The sequence below is a fragment of the Nycticebus coucang genome, chromosome 2 (assembly GCF_027406575.1).
Source record: "Nycticebus coucang isolate mNycCou1 chromosome 2, mNycCou1.pri, whole genome shotgun sequence".
Classification (NCBI taxonomy): Eukaryota; Metazoa; Chordata; class Mammalia; order Primates; family Lorisidae; genus Nycticebus; species Nycticebus coucang.
The window spans coordinates 24827014-24847722 of record NC_069781.1 but is presented as its reverse complement, the minus strand read 5'-3'; the positions used below and the strand labels follow the sequence as shown (position 1 = coordinate 24847722).

Here is a 20709-nt window from a genome sequence, read left to right as displayed (position 1 = left end):
AATTGTTATCTGTGAGAGGGCCAGCCTCAGTAGAAATCCATTTGTCTGTACCAGAATTGGAGAGCCATTATAAAAAAATAAAATAAATTTATGAAACTGTCAAAAATATTTAGAAAAACAAGAACTTACTCAAACTCACAATCTCAAAACAAACACTGTGCACATAATGATGACGATATTAACTTTCCAACATTATGTACTTGTGTGCATTAACTACATATATTTTAATTGAGGTTTTAATTATGTATAATTTTGTAATGTTTTTTATTTATTAATTACTTTATATGTAATAGTTTGGTTAGCACAACACTCGTTTTTAATGCCCTCATTTCTTCCTTTACTATAGAGATTAAGAAGCTAAAGATGTAATTTCCTTAAGTTTCTCTTAAAACTAAGGGTGGTCATGTGACTCATTTCTATGTGAGCACCTTGGGCTAGAAGGGCAACTTGGTGGAAAATTTTAACATTCTTTAGTATTATGTTACTAACTTGATGGCTGGAGATGTATCAGTCAATCACATTCCTAACAGAATAATATTGGATATTAATATAGGATCATTTGCATTTTCTTTAACATAATTTTAAATGATTTTAATGTTATTTCATTTTTTTGAAGATTGAATACTTTATCTCATTAACTAGTGATGTACATTATATCCAATTTCTGTTCTGTGATAAATATTATAGTACGCCCTGATTATGTAAGAACAGATTCCTAGAAGTAGCATTGCCAGACATTTTAAGGCTTTGGTGTACTGTCACATTCCCATTCTAGAAGGTTGTGCAACCTTATACAACTACCAAAAGCATGTATGAGGAAGTACTATCTACCTCCCTTGTGGATGTAATTATTTTTAAACCCTTGATTTAGTCTTAAAAATTACCATTTTTTCCCTCTTTTTTATGGCAGAGGAATTCAGCATTTCTTTCTCTTCTCACACCCTCAGATTCTAAAAGATATATTCCCAGAATGCTCTTCCATTATATACATGTATAACCATGGTTTGCTCTCTCATTTTCTCAGGGTCTTTGCTTTTGTCACCATCTAAGTGAGCTCACTGCCCTCTCTCCCAACCACCATATTTAAGATTGGATTTCCAACACTTCCACCCCTTTCCTGCTTTGATTGCCTGTCTCCCCCTCTAGTATTAAGTTCTATGAGGACAGGTTTTTTTCCTTTTTCCTGTTTTGTTGACTACTTAGAACAATGCCTAGCATATAGATGATCAGTATTACTTAAGTAAGTGTTAAATAATTTACTTTATGGATATATATCCCTTCATTTTTTTTATAGTGAAAAAGACCTCAAAAATGGTTTAAAAAAATTTTTTTTGACACAGAGTCTCCCTCTATTACCATCAGTAGAGTGCCGTGGTGTCACAGCTCACAGCAACCTCCAACTCTTGGGCTTAAGGGATTCTCTTGCCTCAGCCTCCTGAGTAGCTGGGACTACAGGCACCTGCAACAACACCTGGCTATTTTTTTGTTGCAGTTGCCACTGCTGTTTTAGCTGGCTGGGGTGGGATTCAATCCTGCCACCCTCTGTATATGGGGCTGGCACCCTACCCACTGAGCCATAGGCGCTGCCTATGGGTTTAAAATTTTTTAAACTTACTTACACAATAATTTAGGGCAGTGGTTCTCAAAAGTGTTGCCCCAGCTGGACTAGCAACAAGGATGTCCCCTTTTAAAATGCAAATTCTGCCCCGAGTGGTAGCTCAAGCCTATAATCCTAGCACTCTGGGAGGCCAAGGCAGGTGGACTGCTTAAACTGAGGAGTTCGAGACCAGCCTAAGTAAGAGTGAGACTCTGTACCAAAAATTGAAAAACTATCAGGGCATGGTGGTGCATGCCTATAGTCCCAGTTACTCTGGAGGCTGAGGTAAGAGGATAGCTTGAGCCTAAGAGTTGGAGGTTGCCGTGAGCTATGACACCATGGCACTGTAGCCTGGGGCAATAAAGTGAGCCTCTTAAAAAAAATGCAAATTCTTGGTTCCCATGCACAGAGTTTTTGATTCAATAAGTCTGTGATAGGCCACCAAATTTGCATTTTTAAAGTCTGTGTTTTAACCAATTCTTCAGGCAATTTGGAGAAATACTAATGTTTGTGTATCATTGGTTTAGACTCTACTCTGTTTCTTTTCTTTCACTACTTCTGTTTTTTGTAGACATAATTTCCTCATTCATAAATGCTAACTTTTAAATCATTTTTTACTGCACAAAATGGCTTTCAGCATTCATTTTCTACTTTTGAGACATACATATATTTCTGGCTGTTCTAGATGTGGCACTACTATGGGTACTCCAAAGGATATGTATATTCAGCATATGCATAACCTGCAACTGATTTATCCTTCCAAAATTGCAGGTTTTCTATGTAGCTATACAATGATGACTCATTATGTGCATAGTGCAAGAATTCCACTTGGTAAGAAATTGATGATGGAATGGTTTTCATATAAAATTTTATTCCCATGAGATTTCAGTTACTTGGAAATGAAGGCATACTATCCATGACTTGATCTTTCAGCCCTTGCACGTGCACACATATATGGACATATGTGCACACATATGAATACACATTCTACTTTCAATATAACATTTACATTTTTTTTGTTGTTATTGAGACAGGGTCCCACCCTATGCCCCCTGAGCAGAGTGCAGTGGGCATGGTAGCTCACCACAACCTCAGACTCGGGCTGTGGGCACCCCGCTGCCTCAGCCTCTGGAAGCCGCTGGGATTACAGGCGCTCGCCGCGGCACCTGGCTGGGTTTTTCCATTTCTTTCATGAGTCGGGGTCTCACTGTCGCTCAGACAAGTCTCGAACTCCTGAGCTCAAGCGATTCTCCCTCCTCAGCCTCCCACAGTGCTGGGATTACAGGCGTGAGCCACCGCGCCTGGCAACATTTACATTTTATAATTCTCTGAAAGATCAGGAAGAAACTAGAATGGGAAATATTTTCAACACTGACTTTAATAACATTAATATTTGGGGGCTAATTATTATGCTAAATTACTATCTAGATGAAATATTTATTGAGCAGAATTAAACATTACTAGACAAGTCCTAACTACTGACTTGTAGACTAACTTTGAGAAATCAGTGAGATAATGTAGTGAATGTGTGTGTGAAAACAAAAATGTCAAATAGTATTACAGTATCTCATATTAATTTCATAATGATATTGTATTAAAATTTTAGTACAATGATTTACAAACCATTTTTGGACTTCTGCCTGTTTTACAAACCATTTTTGGACTTCTGCCTGTTTTAAATTTTAAAATTTACACCTTAAATTTTAAAACACTTCAGATATACTTTTTATCTACAGCTCAATAGTAAAATAAAAAATCTAGGGTAAGCAATGGAAATGGAATTGATTCACAGAATCAGAATAAATGCTTCCAGAATAAATGCTTAAGAATGATTCTGAAGCCAACTCTGGGTTCACTCAAAAAGACTGCAGTGATCTATTAAAATTGTCTTCTGAAGCAATAACAAGAAGGGGTGACATTGGAACTCCTTGACTGAGGTGTTTATGTTAAAGCTTTGAACATGAGTTAAAATGGAGAGAATGATCAATCACTTTCATTCACTTGTGATCAGAATTCACCATTAGTAATAAAAAATGACAAATAGGGCGGCGCCTATGGCTCAGTGGGTAAGGCGCCAGCCCCATATACTGAGGGTGGTGGGTTCAAGCCCGGCCCCGGCCAAACTGCAACCAAAAAATAGCCGGGCGTTGTGGCAGGCGCCTGTAGTCCCAGCTACTCGGGAGGCTGAGGCAAGAGAATCGCTTGAGCCCAGGAGTTGGAGGTTGCTGTGAGCTGTGTGAGGCCACGGCACTCTACTGAGGGCCATAAAGTGAGACTCTGTCTCTACAAAAAAAAAAAAAAAAAATGACAAATGGATGAAGCACAGTGATATTATAGTTTTAACTCACCAGGTTAAGGAAAGAACTTGTGCATGATAGGAAATGTCTTTGTAATTCAAAACCAAATATATATACCTCAGATTCACCATCAATCATAAATAAGCAAAGAAACTTTAAATACTGTCAAACAACATTGTGGAGGGGCTTGATAACAATCCTAAATGTTGATTTATGCATATTAAAAGTATTCTATATTTTAATTATAAAAATAATCCCTGTATATGATAAAATATTTAAATAGCATACAATAACAAGAAGTTCTTACCCTAATCCCAGACCCCAATCCTGTACTCCTTGTTTTGCCCAAAAGCAAACACCAGTAAGTTTCTTCTGTATTATTCAAGGTCTATTTACATACAAATTTATGTGTATATATACATACATACACACAAAGAGAGACAGGTAAAACACACTCTATTTTTTTTTTTTTGTAAATAAATAGAAACAGATGCATATGTGTTTAAGGAATTTGCTTTTTTACACTTCACAATATATGTTGAACATCATTCCCTATCAGCACATTTGTATCCTTGCTGCTTTTTCCATTTTCTCACAATTTTCTGTTAACATTTCTTAAATAAATAACAACTTTTACAAAGATTTCTGCTGATGCAGAGCTAACATACACATTAAGAAAAAGCTGGATGATGATATCAAAGGGGCAAATCATACAAATACCCACACTCATTTATGCAAGGCAAAAAACAAATACACAAATTCAATTCTAAAACATGATACTTAAGTATACAACACACAGGCAATTGGAAATTGTTCAGTATATGTAACTTATTCCTCCATTGCTCTGATCATTCAGCTTATTAACAACTTTTTGAAGCTTTATACTTCAATCTGAACACATAGAACATTTGTAATAATTGGGTATTTTCTTTCTATTAAAGTTTTGGTATCAAGTTTAAACCCTTGTTTCCATCCATTGCTTCTATGTGAAGGTCCATTTTCAAATTTTCTCATGTGCGACAAGGTGCAAGTTTTTGCTAGAGGCTTTCTAACACTGTTTAAATTCAGAATATTTTCAAAGTTGGATTGGTGCAGTGGCTCATGCCTGTAACCCTAGCACTCTGGGAGGCCAAATCAGGTAGATCTTACCTGAGCTCAGGAGTCTAGACCAGTCTGAGCAAAAGTGAAACCCCATCTCTAATAAAAATAGAAAAACTAGCTGGGCCTTCTGGCAGATTCCTGTAGTCCCAGCTACTGGAGAGGCTGAGGCAAGGGGATCACTTAAGCCCAAGAGTTTGAGGTTGCTATGATGTCATAGCACTCTACCCTGGGCAACAAGAGTGATGAGACTGTCTCAAAGGAAAAAAAAAAAAAAAGAATATTTCCAAAGTCAAACACAACCTTAAGTTTAGTTAGCAGATTTCTCACATTAATTTTTTTCATGAAGTTTCTCATCTGAATGAGTTTTCATGTGTTTGGTAAGAGAGGCATTTTGTTTGAAGGCTTTCCCACATTCATTACATTCATAGGGTTTTTCTCCAGTGTGGGATCTCTGATGTATAACAAGCTGTGACTTTGCACTGAAGGCTTTTCCACATTCATTACATTCATAGGGTTTCTCTCCAGTATGAGTTCTTTCATGTACAATGAGGTGTGACTTTTGACTAAAGGATTTCCCACACTCTTTACACTCATAGGGTTTTTCCCCAGTATGAACTCTCTGATGTTGAGTAAGGCCTTCAATTTGTTTAAAGGCCTTCCCACATTGATTACATTCAAAGGGGCTTTCACCTGTATGAGTTCTCATATGGTAGGTAAGAGATGAGCTATGTCCAAAGGCTTTTCCACATTCATTACATTTATAAGGTTTCTCCTTAGTATGAGTTCTTTGATGTATAATAAGGTGTGACTTCTTGCTGAAAGCTTTCCCACATTCATTACATTCAAAAGGTTTCTCACCTGTATGAATTCTCATATGTTTAGTAAGAGATGAGCTATATTTAAATGCTTTTCCACATTCATTGCATTCATATGGTATTTCACCTGTATGAGTTCGTACATGTTCAGTAAGAGATGAGTTATATCTAAAGGATTTTCCACATTCTTTACATTCATAGGGCTTCTCACCTGTATGAGATCTCACATGTTGAATAAGGTTTGAGCTGTGTCTGAAGGTTTTCCCACATTCAGTACATTCATATGGCTTTTCACCAGTATGAATTCTTAGATGGTCAGTGAGAGCATGTTTATGACCATGGGCTTTGCCACACTGAATACATTCATATGGTTTTTCTCCAGTGTGAGTTCTCTGATGTACAACAAGGTGTGACTTTTGGCTAAAGGCTATCCCACATTCATTACATTCATATGGTTTCTCACCAGTATGAATCCTCTGATGGTCAATGAGTCCTTGTTTATGGCTGAGAACTTTCCCACACTGATTACATTCATAGGGTTTCACACAAGCTTGAGTTTTGCCATGCTTAATAGATGAGCTAGGGTTGGATGATTTCTCTCCAGTTTGAATTTTGTCCTGCTTAGCACGAGATGAGCTACGATGGCATAATTTCTCATGTTTCTTGCCAGTTTGTGTTTTTTCACACTTACCAGATGAGCTATGGTTGGATAATTTCTCACGTTTCTTTCCAGTTTGATTTCCAATTTTCTTTTTATCAGATAAGCTATGTCTGAATGACATCTTGTCTTCTTTAGCTGTATCAGGTTTCTTTTTTGCACAGTTTCTTATGTGATCAGGTAAATCTACACTCTGTTTCAAACTCGTTCCATGTGAATCAAATTTAAGAAGCCGTTTTTTTGAAGGAACACATTTTGTACTCATGTTATTCTTTTTCCCCAGTGAACCACACTCATTGCCTTTCTTTTTAGTCAGAGTTTTCTTTTTGGATGCAACTTCCCCAAGGAGTTTGTTTTGGGATTTCTGGTTACTCTTAAGCTGATCATCATCCTGCTGGACTTCCTCTAAAATGGAATTTAATGAGACATTTTTGTGAATTTTTATATTCTCACATTTTAAAATAAAATTATAATGTAAGAAATGACCTGTTGGTTTGAATCTTTATTCAAGTCTAGTATCCAAAAATGAATGAAATATCAAGGGCAAATGACTCTGTCCTCTTGGACTTGATGGGGAAAATGCTGTAGTTAAATGAAGGAAAGAAAAGTGACAATACTGATTAGAAACAGCTTTGGCTGTTTACAAATATGAATTTGCAACCTGGGATAGATCAGGGAATAAACACAAGGAGCAGTGAATGGAGGACAGATGAAGTCAAAAGAGCTTATGATTGTAGTTGGTACTTCTTAAGGTTTCTCTTCAGCCCAAGCTCTGACAGTATTTGGCTATTCAAGCCTATACTATATTATTTCAGCTTTCCATGGGAAAAGCTGGGGACACAGCTGGCTGAAACCAAGATATCCAATAAGATTTTTCCCATTAAAATTTAGACTCTAGTTAGTCTCCACTCCATCCTTAAATTTAAAAATGATATAAAACAGGTACTAGTAAAGCCATATTTTCCCTGAATAAACAGAAAGCTCATCTGTCCAGAGAATGAAGCATTTACAAACAGTGAAGCAGAAATATAAGACTGTGTGTCCTCAAGGAGATAATCTGCATAATTTCAATTTCCAATGGCTTCCCAATTCTTGGTTCTAAACCCTGGTTAAGTCTGCCTGATGCCCTTAGGTTATATGAGATATACTCATGTCCTTATCATAAAATCCTCTGTTCACTTAAGCTAGCTAAAGTAAACTTTTGTTATTGTACTCAAAGAGCCAGCAAGGAGAAAATAAGTGAGTCTACTAAGAAGTACTGAAGAGCTATAAAGTATATGAGGGAGTAAGTAGGAAAGGGTCCCATCTTTCCACTGCTCAAGGTGAATTTTTCCTGTAGTGATTTATATCTTTTCCTGCTGGCAGATCTTTTTCTTTCTACTGCTATAACCCTTGACCAATAAAATAGTGATATCCCTGTACTAAAAAAAAAAAAAAAAAAAGCTATAGTTTCTCTAAGCTCCCCAGTGATGTTATCAAATAATAAAATTCACAGAAATTAGCTTGGCAAAGAAACTTTACATTGTTTGATTTATAGTGTACATGCACACCTGTTTTCCAACAGTTCGCTATGGAGTACATCTTTGTCCTTGTCAGGTCATTCTAATTGCTAATTATAAGTGTCAAGTTATTCCCAGCTTAAATGGTTGATCATATTCTTTCCTCCAGTCATTATACAATTATACATTTTGAGATGTCTTCTCAACCCCTGTTTCCCTTCTCTGAGACCACTAACCACATTGTACAGTGTAGGCAGCCATGTTTGTACCATATGATCCAACTTCTGGCTGAAAACAATCAATTAGACAGTGGTAAATACCAGAGTCCAGTAATATTTCTTCTCCTAAAAATCTGGAACTACAATAAAAAGGCTTCTTTAGCTAGTTACAGATATTACATGTATAAAAACCTGCAGGTAGACATGTAGGCACTTAGGGGAAGAGTCATCTCTTGATGTGCTTACATTGCTAGAAACAGTGATTTAATAAGTTTGAAATTAGTTCTTAATTGTTTACTATAAGTAAGTTAGGAATTGAATTAAGAAAATGATTGCAGATGGGCAAAGGGAACAGAGACAAGAGAGAAGTGGGTCAGAGAAAAGCATGTACACATTCAGACTACAGGATCAATACTGAGAAATTCAAAGTCTGTTGCACAACTGACAGCTTGATCCCTGACCCTTTAAACAAGGAGACTGTCTTGCTGGGGTTTCATCTCTCTCCCAGCGTGGTCGCTAAGGTCTCTAACCACTGTGAGGCCAGGCTCATGGAAGTGGGACTGCTCTCTCAGAGGGAGTGAGCACAGGGGGTTGGGAAGATTAATAAGAGAAGGTGAAATGAGCTGGAAATAGCACAAGCACTTTGATGATCTTGGTAGGAGAGAAAAAGCCTCTTGGGGAGGTGAGGGGAAAGTGCCCCTTCCCTCCCATTTCTCAGTATGGCACCTCCAGACTGCTCACAAAGTTTCCCAGGGGCTTAATTGCTCATCTTGGGATGTGTGTGTGTGTGTGGTCTAATTGGGGTCTGGCTTTGATGTCCCGCTCCTGGTCTGTGTTCCTCTCCCAGGATCTGTTTGCATTAAGATCAAAATGACTTAAGAGTGATAAAAGTAAGAAGTAAATCAGTGCATTTAAGGTAGTTAATTAAAGAAATAATTTAGTTAGAAAATACAAGCCCAAGCCCAGCAAGAACCATGACATAAGGATTTAGCTTCCCCCTGTTTAATGTATGTAATAAAAATGAAGCTAACTCAGAGGTAGGGGCTGCCACCAATCTTCATGGTTGGACAGTCCCTCAGCCAGTTTTAAAAAATGTTACTCTTGTGTTTTTGAATCTTCATTTTTTCCTCACCCTTTCATCTCTGCCAGTCACTGGGAAAGAATTCATGGTATAGTTTGGGGCTGGTCCCCAACAAAAACCTATAAACTTAAGACCCAGGGCTGCTATTTGGAGGTGGCCTTTTTCAGAGATCATACATATATATATAAAGCTTTAGCATGAAAATTAAACAGAGTCATAGAGAAAAGCAAACATGAGTTTCAATGACTTCACAAAGAAAGACAAAGTGAATAGCCATCTTGGTGGTAAAAGAACATTATATGGAGAGAGTGAAAACTGGACTCAAACATAAAAGAGTTATCTGAACAGTTAAGAAATACTGACTTTTAATTTATTTTTATTTAATTTTTTTTCTTTTTTTTGAGACAGAGTCTTACTATGTCACCCTTTGTAGAGTGCTAGGACATCACAGCTCACAGCAACCTCCAATTCTTGGGCTTAAGCTATTCTCTTGCCTCAGTCTCCCAAGTAGCTGGTACTACAGGTACCCACCACAGTGCCTGGCTATTTTTTTTTTTTTTTTTTTTGCAGTAGTCATAGTTTAGCTGGCCCAGGCTGGGTTGGAACCCACCAGCTTCGGTGCATGTGGCTGGTGCTGTAACCCCTGTGCTACAGGTCCCAAACCAGAAATACTGACTTTTATGAGGGACATTTAAAAAATTAATTCCTACAGACTAGGAGATCAGTTTTTGGATGTTTAGATATAGTAGGAAGCTTAGAGAAGTGAAGTTGCTGACTACTTTTTCACTTAGGAAATTTTAACTTATGCAGTAACCTGGGAGAAAGGGTATAACAGAGACTTTTAGGTAGCATGACAATGCTGTATCTTCCAATTCCCAAGGATGATAGGAAAAATGGAGGCAAATTTCCTTCTGGGAAGAAAAGAATGAAACTCAAACCTTTGTTCTTGACATGTAACATTATAAGAACCTTTGTAATGATGGATACAACTGATATCTGCCAGCGGGAAAAGATAAAGCACTACAAGAGAAATGTACCATGAGGGAAGGGAGAAGAATTTGAACTAGTTAATTGATAAAATAATAGGGCAAGTGCTAAGGAAGAGTTGGGTCTGCAAAAGTATTAGATTAAGGCTGGAGGCTTTTCCTAAATTTGAGACAGTAAAAAAAGTACATTTTAAGCCAAAACAACTCTAACTTAAGAAACTTAAGTATTGAGCTCATTAGGCCCAATAAATTATCAGAGGGAATAGAACAGTCTTTCCTTGAAGAGCCTCCAACTACTATCTAGATAAGAACCTGACCCCAAAAGAGGTTACTGTTGCAATGACAAAGATGTACTGAATGACTCAGGATTATTTTTCAGTTGTAACCCAAGTGTCAGCAAGAAAAAATAAGGATAGTCAAAACTACAGCCATTACTGGACAAAGCAGAAATTCCATGGAATCTCTTCATTTTTTATTTGAATGACTGGTTCCTCTATTCTCAGGAAATTCTTGGGGTCCTGAATAATTCAAAGTCAAAGGAAACTTAAAATGACATAGGGAATATTCAGCTAACATGGGAAATGTAGTGACAAATAATAATTGAATATTTTAATGCTTGGTGGTAACACTGAAGATGAAGTAGAAAAAAATGGATTGAACAAAACTGCCTAAGAATTAGAGCAATTTAGTTACAAGATAAACAAACCTGATCTGGTAGATGAGAATTGAGGAGGAAGAAACCCCAAACAAATAAGAACTAAGGTGAGGATAGTGACTTTATGGGCAACAGGCTAAAAATCCTTCTAAAAATAGGGAAGGTGAAAGAAACTTCTAATGTAGAAAGATAAAGCTTTCAATTTCTGATACCTTAGTAATGAGATGGAATGTAAGCAGGTTAAATATGAGTGAAAGACAAAGGAAGTGGAGATGTCCCCTGGGAAGTCACCAGTATAAAAGAAATAGCTTGTATTTTCATATTTGCATAATGAACAATCCCTTCGAGAGAAATATAATAGCAAAAAAGAACAGTTGGTAGTAGACAAAACTTTAGGGACACCTCAACAAAGTGAGAAGGAAGAGAAGCTGGTGAATAAATGGTAAAGAAGTACTTAAAGGATAAGATCTGATTCAAGTTATATAATTCAAGTGACGTGGACTAGCACTTCAGGTTAATCAAAACTATTAAAGTGTATATTGGAAGGTAAGCAGTAGAGATAAAGTCAGAAATTTAGATTGAGGCATGAATTCTATGAGATTTGACTGCAGATGTTAAGGAGAAAATGGAGATGATGATGTGTTATAGACCACAAGTCTAGAGCATTTCTCAGTGAAAGGATGGAAATGAAAATTAATTCAAGGCAGAAACGTCATGCCAAGAGTTTAGAAAGAGGACAGATCTAAGAATGTCTGAATACATAGGTGAGAATTTGGTCCCCTAGGGTGTTGGAGAATGAGTGAAGGAAAGTAGAATAACTGAGGATATCCCATTCCTGCTTACCTTATCCAAAGCGGTCCTTTTAAAAAATCCTCCCTTTTCCTCCCTCCTTTTCCTGGAAAGGGAGGATTTTTTTTAAAGGGATGAAAAGAACAGCTAAGAGAGGTCATCACTTTTCTGAAAACTGAGCAACAGAGCACATGGACAAGGACATATCGCCAGATGGAGGGGTTAGTTAGGTACCAAAGGCCTGGAGCCCTGCTTTTCACCATTTTTCCTACCACAACCTGACTAGTGTGATCTACTGCATTATTGTTCCCAGTGGAAGGAGTACACCCCCCCAGCCCCTCCCAAATACTTGGCCATTAGAATTGCAGCACCCCTCCCAGTGGAAGGAGTATACATTCCTACCCTGTTAAACTCAGGAGTGGGCAAATAGCCCAGTCTGAACAATAAAACATGAGTCAAATGGGATATCCACAGTTCTAAGAAGTGATTTTAAGAATTATATATAGTTCTACTCATGTTTTTTTTTTTCCCTCGGCCATAAGACCAGAACTTGCCAAATGGAGAATGCCCTGTCAGAATAGGTCATCAAATAAAGATAATGTGGGATATCTGGGCTGCAGCTTGAGCAAGAAATAAAACTTTCTTGTTGTAAGTCCCTAAGATTTGGGGGTCATTCAGAGTAAAACTTAGTCTAATCTGACCAATGCAAATGCTATAACCAAACTCCCTTAATTAACACTGGCTCACTACTATAGTGAACCTCATATGAGAACCTCTCTTGTGGACAAATTCCTAGAAGGAAGAAATGTTAGCATCTCTAAGGTTAGAGAATCTTTGGAATTTGAACTCTTTTTTTCTCCAGGAGTGTCTGTTATTTTTTTCTACTGATATTTCCTAGTTAAGAAAGAAGGGTCTAGCATCTTTAAGATGAATTTTAGAATAAATTATTCTTTGAAGAATTCCAAAGTTACTACCAAGAAACCAGAAACTTACTTCCATTGATTCCTATTTTCTTGGGTCTTGCTATTTTATTTGAATGACCTTGATTGGGCCTTTTTCCCTTCTCCAACCATGGCTCTTCTCCTTTTTCCAACTTGGAGATCATGTCTGGTTTTGGAGCTTGAAACCCTGCTCATGAAAAATGGTGAAAATTAAATGTCAGAACAACCATCCCAGAAATCAAGCCCTGGAATTTGTACTTCAGGGCCTTTAAAGACTAAAGAATACATGGCTTCTGAAGGCTCACTAAGTATATGCCCATGTACTTCAACCGAGTCAACCTTCCATCTTGGAGGCAAGGTACAAATCCTGCCTAATACCCAAAAGGGATTAAAACTCTTTGACCCATAAACATTAAGGCCAAACTTATCAAAGACTTTAGAGAGTATCGCAATGGACTCATTTTGAATTATGAAAGAAATTATCCTTACCCATTGAGGCTAGGTTGCTGTAGTTCTCTAGCATTACATCCTTGTACAGATTCCTCTGAGTAGGATCCAATTGCTCCCATTCCTTCTCAGTAAAGGCCATAGTCACATCTTTGAATGTTACTGATCCCTGTAATAGCACATTCCTGTTTAGTCCAATGTTATCCACATTCAGTGAGTGATTTGAGCAACATAATATTTGTTCTTACCTTGACCACTCACTGTCAATCATGATGTTTTATAGCATACCTACTCTCTATCCTATTTTGCATTTTTTGAAAAACAAAAAACCATATTCAGAATTATTTCCATTGTGAATTTGTTTATTCAAGAGGATAAAATAAAAATATCAGAAAGGGGCGGAGCCTGTGGCTCAAAGGGTTAGGGCACGGGTCCCATATGCTGGAGGTGGCGGGCTCAAACCCAGCCCTGGACAAAAACCACTGAAAAAAATTTCAGAAAAATGATTAACAAATAATAATAATAATAATAATAAATAAAACCCAAACATAATCAGTCTTTATCTTTTCTTCCACAATGATGAATATTAAAAGGCTGTGGAGTAGTATTTACAGCTTACAGCGTTCTGGGGTGTAAGAATTGGGGACCCTTGGTTTTTATAACCAGTCAAAAAATCATTTATGTCTGGCAACAAAGGTAACATATTTTAAGCATGTAACAATGCAGAAAGTACACTAGTTATAGTCTTTAGAAAAAAGAAAAAAAAGAGTGGGGGGAGAGGGAGAGAGGAAGGAAAGACAGGAGAAGGAGGAAAAGGAAGAATAGAAAAGAAAGATTTCTTTAGGAGAAAGAAAGATGGGATAGAATAAAGATTTCAAGGTTGGGAAAGACTTAATATATGTGAGAGCTATGAATAACCATAAATGTCTGGTTAAAGTTGTTTTTTTTTTGTTTTGTTTTGTTTTTTGAGACAGAGTCTCACTATGTCTCCCTGAGTAGAGTGCCATGGTGTCACAGCTCACAGCAACTTCAAACTCTTGGGCTTAAGCGATTCTCCTGCCTCAGCCTCCCAAGTAGCTGGAAATACAGGCACCTGCCACAATGCCCAGCTATTTTTTGTTTGTAGTTGTCATTGTTGTTTGGCAGGCCCAGGCTGGATTCAAACCCACCAGCTCTGGTGTATGTGGCTGGTGCCCTAGCTGCTGAGCTACAGGCACCAAACCCATGTCTAGTTAAAATTAAGTAACTTAATAATGTGCTTGTGCAACTGTTATGAAAAAATCCTAACAGCAAAAAGTATGATGAACTATAAATGGGAAGAGTTTGGGATAGGAAAGAAATTAAAATATTCTGAAGTTCTCTTATTAGGCAGGTGACAGGAGGATGACACTGCTACTAGAGAATTTTGAACTAATAAATATATATCCAAACATGCTTCTTTAACATTTAAAGATAATCCCTTACCCCACAGATCACCAGTCAATTATCTATATATGTCACCAATGTAACTCTGTAGACCTCCAGTCACTGACTCCTAATAACCTTCCATCATTGATTGCACTGGCCTCCCAATCACAGAGCCAGTACAGCCTTCCATAATCACTGAGCCTATAATTCTAAAATGGCTGACTCCGACAAACCTCCCAATTGCTAGCAGCAGCATATCTCCCAATCACAGGAACTAATCACATACGCCCACTGGTTCCTCAACCTTTGATACCCGCTAAACACATGGGTCTATCTCCTATATGACCCCAACTCCCTCATCCTATCAATCCCCAATCACTGATACCAGGAGAACTCTCAACCAATGGCCTTTATAAAAATCCTAATCTCTGCCAGCAAATTCCATTCCATCTTCAACCTCTTTAGCAATTCCCTTCACCTGCATCCTTGAACAAAAATCTACCAGTCTCCCGAAGACCCTGCTTTCTTATAAAGTAGCCTCAAGTGGAGGTTGACATTTTTCTTTCTTCTCCCCATAATCCATATACCTCAGTGTCTAAAGACGAGATAAATGATAACTTTCAACCATTTCTCACTCCTCCTTCAAAATCCCTAGCTTGTTTATACATATTCATATATGATGATTTGCTAGAGAGACTCACAGGATTTAGCATATAGTTGTATTCACAGCTACAATTTATTACAGCAAAAGACACAAAGCGAAATCAGTCAGCATGGGATGAAGTCCACAGGAAACCAAGCACAAGCACCCAAGAGTCCTCTTCCAGTTGAATGACACAGGACATGCTTAACTCCTCCCAGAGCATGTTGTGACAATGAAATGTTATCTACCAAGGAAGGTCATTAGAGATTCAGTGCCCAAGAGTTTCACTGGGGACTGGTCATGTATCAAAAATTTCAGACTTCCAGGCTGGGCACCCATAGTTCAGTGGTTACAGCACTGGCCACACGCTTCAGGGCTGGTGGGTAAAAACCTGGCCTGGGCCTGCTAAACGAACAAACAAAAAAATTCCAGACTTCCAGAAGGAAAGCAGGTGTTCAGCAGAAAACACTTTATTTATATACTTTGGGTACAGCGAGCCTTATCAGTTTGGGGGATGGTGGGAACTCCCACAAGATCTAATTTCCCAGATGTCAGCAAAAAGTGAACTTTGCAAGGCTAGATGCAGTGGCTCATGCCTGTAATCCTACCACTCTGGGAGGCTGAGGCAGGTAGATTGCCTGAGCTCAGGGTTTCAAGACCAGCTGGAGCAAGATCAAGAACCCGTCTATAAAAATAACCGGGTGTTGTGGTGGGCGACTGTAGTCCAATCTACTCAGGAGGCTGAGGCAAGAGGATCACTTAAGCCTAAATGTTTGAGGTTGCTGTAAACTATGATACCATGACACTCGACTGAGGGCAACAAAGTGAGACTCTGTCTCAAAAAAAAAAAAGTCAACCTTGCAGGCAGGCCTAGGGATAGCAGTTTTTTTCCGTCCCTGGTACCAATAATCTTTTCTTCTACCCAAACTCAGCCATCTACTCATTCCTCATCCACACTTACATCTTACCATCACTATACCATTTAATGGTCTCTACTTAAAATGTTCTATCCTCTGACCACCATTTCCTATCCTGCCAGCTCACCTTCTCTAGAACTTCACTCCAATAATTCTCCAAAGTCACTGAGCCCTCTGATCCTAACAACTTTTTCACAATCATCCCACTTCATAGCTTTGCTTGCTTGCTTTCTTGTTTAGATTCTCTGGTCTAGTACCATATATACTCCATTGAAAACTTTAAAGCTTTAACATCTTTGCCTGTCTCCTGCTATTGTCATTGAAGGGCCCAGCACAGAACCCTGGGGTGGAGGAGTGTGGAGGAAAGAAAAGTGGCTACAGTTTTAAAAGACCCTTCCGAGTCTCACAGCTTCCAGGCCAGCTCAGTTCCAGATAGAGCCAGCCAATCCAACATGCACTCCTTTGTTCTCACAGCCTCCAGGTAAGGCCAGTCCGGGATAGAGCCAGCCAATCCTAAACCTCTTAAGTTACCTCAGTCCCTGCGTTTCCCGTGTTTTGTTGGTCCCGGTTTCCCGTGTTTTGTTGCAACCCAAAATGCCTCACGCCAAAGAGTACAAAACCTGCCATCATTTCTACCTTGGGGTCATCCCCTCTGAGCAGAGTTCTGCTAGAGGTACAGCCGCGAGCATGCTTGAATAAAGTCACTCCTTTGTTTTTTGCATGTGTGTCTGGTGATCTCTCAGTGGCGGAATTTGGTCTTAACATCATCTATCAAATCCTCAACCTTGGTCAAAACCACCTTTTTTCTTCTTCTTTTTTTTTTTGAGACAGAGTCTCAAGCTATTGCCCTGGGTAGAGTGCCATGGCATTACAGCTCACAGCAACCTCAATCTCTTAGGCTTAAGCGATTTTCTTGCCTCAGCCTCCCAACTAGCTGGGACTACAGGCGCCCACCACAGCGCCTGGCTACTTTTTTTGTTGTTGCAGTTGTCATTGTTGTTTTAGCTGGCCCAGGCCAGGTTCAAACCCACCAGCGTCGGTGTATGTGGGTGGCACCCTACCCACTGAGCTATGGGCACTGCCCCAACTTTTTTCTTAATCCCTGCCTGCAAACTTGCAGCTGAATATTGCAAGAGAAAAATTGAACCGTGCTTATTAGACTTGCTTTAAATTTATACACATATCTCAAATAGGCATTGAATACTGTCAACAAATCTTACTACTTATCCCTGGAAAATTCACCTTTCCTCTTTTCAATATGATCATTTCAAACCTTCTCTTCTTTCTCTCTGAAATCTCTAACATCGTTTCCCACTCTCAGGCTGATGAATTTCCCTTATATTTTAAAGTGAAAATAAATGCAAATGGACAAAAAAATTACCCTGCCTTGTTGTCACTAATTCCATCATCCTGTATCCAAACTCATATACAGGTTGTCCATAAAGTTTGTGTGTGTTTTTTTTTTTTGAGACAGTCTCACTATGTGGCACATGCTGGGGCATTACAGCTCACAGCAACTGAAACTCTTGGGCTTAAGTGATATTCTTGCCTCAGCCTCCCAACTAGCTGGGACTACAGGCCCCTGCCACAATGCCTGGCTTTTTTTTTTTTTTTTTTTTTTTGGTTGTAGTTGTTGTTATTTAGCAGGCCTCAGCCGGGTTCGAACCCAACAGCCCCAGTGTATGTGGCCGATGCCCTACCCACTGAGCTACAGGCACCGAGCCAGTTTGCACCCAATTTAAAATATTAAACATACCGGGCACAGTGGCTTTCGCCTGTAATCCTAGCACTCTAGGAGACTGAGGTGGGTGGATTGCTTGAGCTCAAGAGATTGAGACCAGCCTGAGCAAAAGCGAGACTTTGCCTCTACTAAAAATAGAAACTTGGCTCAGTGCCCATAGCTCAGTGAGTAGGCACTGGCCACATACACCAATGCTGGCAGGTTTGAACCTGGCCAGGGCCTGCTGAACAACAATAACAAGTGCAACCAAAAAATACCTGGGTGTGGTGGCGGGTGCCTGTAGTCCCAGCTACTCAGGAGGCTGAGGCAAGAGAATGACATGAATTCTGAGGGTGACATAGTGAGACTCTGTCTCAAATAATAATAATAATAATATAATAAATAAATAGAAGAAATAAAAAAACTGAGGCAAGAGGATTGCTTGAGCCCAAAAAGTGGAGGTTGCTGTGAGCTATGACACACTCTACCCAGGGCAAAATCTTGAGACTCTGTCTCAAAAAAAAAGTTTTCTTTTCTCTCACCTAAGGCCATTTTCTCCATTTGTGCTCTTGATCCCATCCCCAACTGCCTTTCCAGCAACTTCATTCCTGCAATTACGTCTTTCTCTTTTGTTTCTCCCTTTCTAGTGGATCCATCCTATCAGTATACAAAGTTGCCTTAACATCACTGAGCTGAAGAAAACCCTCTCCTGATTTCAAGTCCTATCCAATGTCCAATTCTCTGCTTCCTTTACCAGCAAAATTCCTCATAAGTGTTGTCTATACTTGCTGTTTCCACTTCATTACCTCCCTTTCTTTCAACTCACTCCAGTAGGATTTAACTCCCATTCCTCCAGCGAAGGAGCTCTAATCAGTCAAAATAATAACCGTTGAGCTACATCTTTGCAAAGTCAAATACTTGGCCATTTTTTTGGTTGCAGTTGTCATTGTTGTTTAGCAGGCTGGTGCTGGATTGGAACCTGCCAATCCAGCAGGAACCTGTATGTGGATTGGAACCTGTATGTGGCCAGCGCCCTAACCACTGAGCATGGGCACCTAGCTGATGTTCCTTTTTCTTGAAACCCTCTTTCTTCAGATCTCTGCATGGTTGCCTTCTTATCATGATTTACACCTCAACCTGTCATTTCCTGAGAAAGGCTTTCCATGACTAACCTGCTTACCCTCTCTATCTTCAATTTCTCTCTACCAAATTATCCTCTTTTATTTTCTTTGTAGCTCTTAGGAGTCCCTGGAATTATTTTATCTGTTTATATTTTTATTGTCTCATTCCTATTTCTAGAATGTAAACACATTGAGGGAGGGATGCTGGCTCTGTTTTCTTATTGTAACACCGATGTTTAAAACACTCCCTGGCATAAATAAGTGCTTATCTTAAAGTATGCCTGTTTCCACTAGTTTCTAATCACTAACACCCAAATACTCCTCAATCACTAACCTTCAAAAACTTCCCCCAATTCTGGAACGTACAAGTTCCCAATTACCATTCTCCACAGAACAATTATTAGCTTCCACAGACCTCCAATCACTAAGTCCTGCAGTCCCCCCAAATTCCTGACCTCCTCAGGTTCCTAGTCACAAAATCATAGAGGATCTATAATCATTGTTGCTAACCACCTCCTCACTGAAAGCAGTTATGACTTCTGGACACCCCCTAATCATTGACCTGCATAAACCCCAATTACCTTTCTCCCCAAATGACATCATCTACCACCTGCAGAAACACCTTTTAGCATTTACTCTCCACGCTCCACCATCCACATCCCAGTACTGATCCCAGATTTTTCCATTACCATTGGCAGCACGCTAATCCCTGACTCTCAAAGATGTTGCCAATCAAATTTCCACAAACATCACCACCACTGAGCCTCTTCGACAATCCAGTCTATAACCACCACAGGCATCCATCGAATCACGGACCCCCACAAATCTTCCCAATCTCTCACACATCACAAAGGCCCCACTTCTGATCCTCGGAACCTTTCAAACCCGACTTCCAAGGACTGACAGAAGCCCCCCCATCACTGTCGATGCAGATCCCTCAAGACCCTGAGTTCCTAAAACTAAAACCCGACCCCTCCACCTTCCCCCATCAGCACCCCACAGATCCCACAGAAGGCTGACACGCAAAAAGACCCTCTAGCATCGACTCCGCCAATTTCCGAACACCGGTGGTCACAGATGGCAACAACCCTCCAATCACGGCCCCCTCTAGACCATCTCTGACAGCCAAACCATCCCGCTCCATCATAGCGCTCACCGCGGCGCTGGCCCCGGGCTCGGACGAAGCCATCTCCAGTGGACGTCTGGCCTCTTCGGCCGTTCCCGCACTTCCCCTCCGGTCTAGGGTCTCCGGCTTTGTCAGAATCTGGCCGCTGCTGGAGACCGACATGGCGGCTACCCGGAGCGCGGCCTCGGCAGATCCAGCCGCAGCGATGGCGGCGCCCCTGGGTAACGGCGCTGGGCGCGGCCATCTTGGCAGAGGCTCTGGCCGTACAACGCAAACCGCGGGCCTGGGGATCAGCAGACAGAGGCGGGGGCGCGGCGGGGCGTCCGCTGGGTCCTGGAGCCGTGGGATGCGAGCGGTGGAAACCAGGTGGGTTACTTAGTGCAGGAAAGCACTGGGACCCACAACCCACCCCTGGCGTTTAGACGATTGCCCCACAATAAGATTGGTTACACAACTTGGAATTGCTTTGCGGAGTAAGTCCGTGCAGCCAGGAATTGCAATGCCCAGTGCGGATTCCAGAATGCTGGGATGAGAGAAATTGGAGAAAGGGGAAAAGCCTGATCAAGCAAATAACATCGTTTTATAGGGAGAAGATGTTAATCTTTGAGATATATGATTAAATCCTTGCATTTATGGTATAAGAAAAATGAGGAAAAAACTGAAACAACAGGTTAAGTGAACACAGCACTCC

The 20709-nt window shown here is 39.8% G+C and overlaps 1 protein-coding gene across 1 annotated transcript; it reads right to left on the bottom strand.

Moving 5' to 3' along the window:
• Nucleotides 1-3904: 3904 nt before the first annotated feature.
• ZFP37 (ZFP37 zinc finger protein) lies at nt 3905-20193 on the bottom strand. Its single transcript, XM_053578970.1, has 4 exons — nt 20049-20193; nt 13127-13253; nt 12690-12824; nt 3905-6873 (listed from the first exon to the last, which is right to left on the bottom strand). Exons 1-4 carry the CDS (start codon nt 20178-20180, stop codon nt 5324-5326), a joined length of 1944 nt encoding a protein of 647 aa, XP_053434945.1. The 5' UTR covers nt 20181-20193; the 3' UTR covers nt 3905-5323.
• Between the last annotated feature and the right edge of the window lie 516 nt (nt 20194-20709).

Excerpts from the sequence above, each read along its gene's own strand:
- ZFP37 (XM_053578970.1), bottom strand. The coding sequence starts at position 20,180 with ATGTCGGTCTCCAGCAGCGGCCAGATTCTGACAAAGCCGGAGACCCTA. Across the intron at positions 13,254-20,048 it reads AGCCCGGGGCCAGCGCCGCG|GGATCAGTAACATTCAAAGA; the intron begins GTGAGCGCTATG and ends GTGCTATTACAG. Across the intron at positions 6,874-12,689 it reads GAAAATAGGAATCAATGGAA|AGGAAGTCCAGCAGGATGAT; the intron begins GTAAGTTTCTGG and ends ATTCCATTTTAG.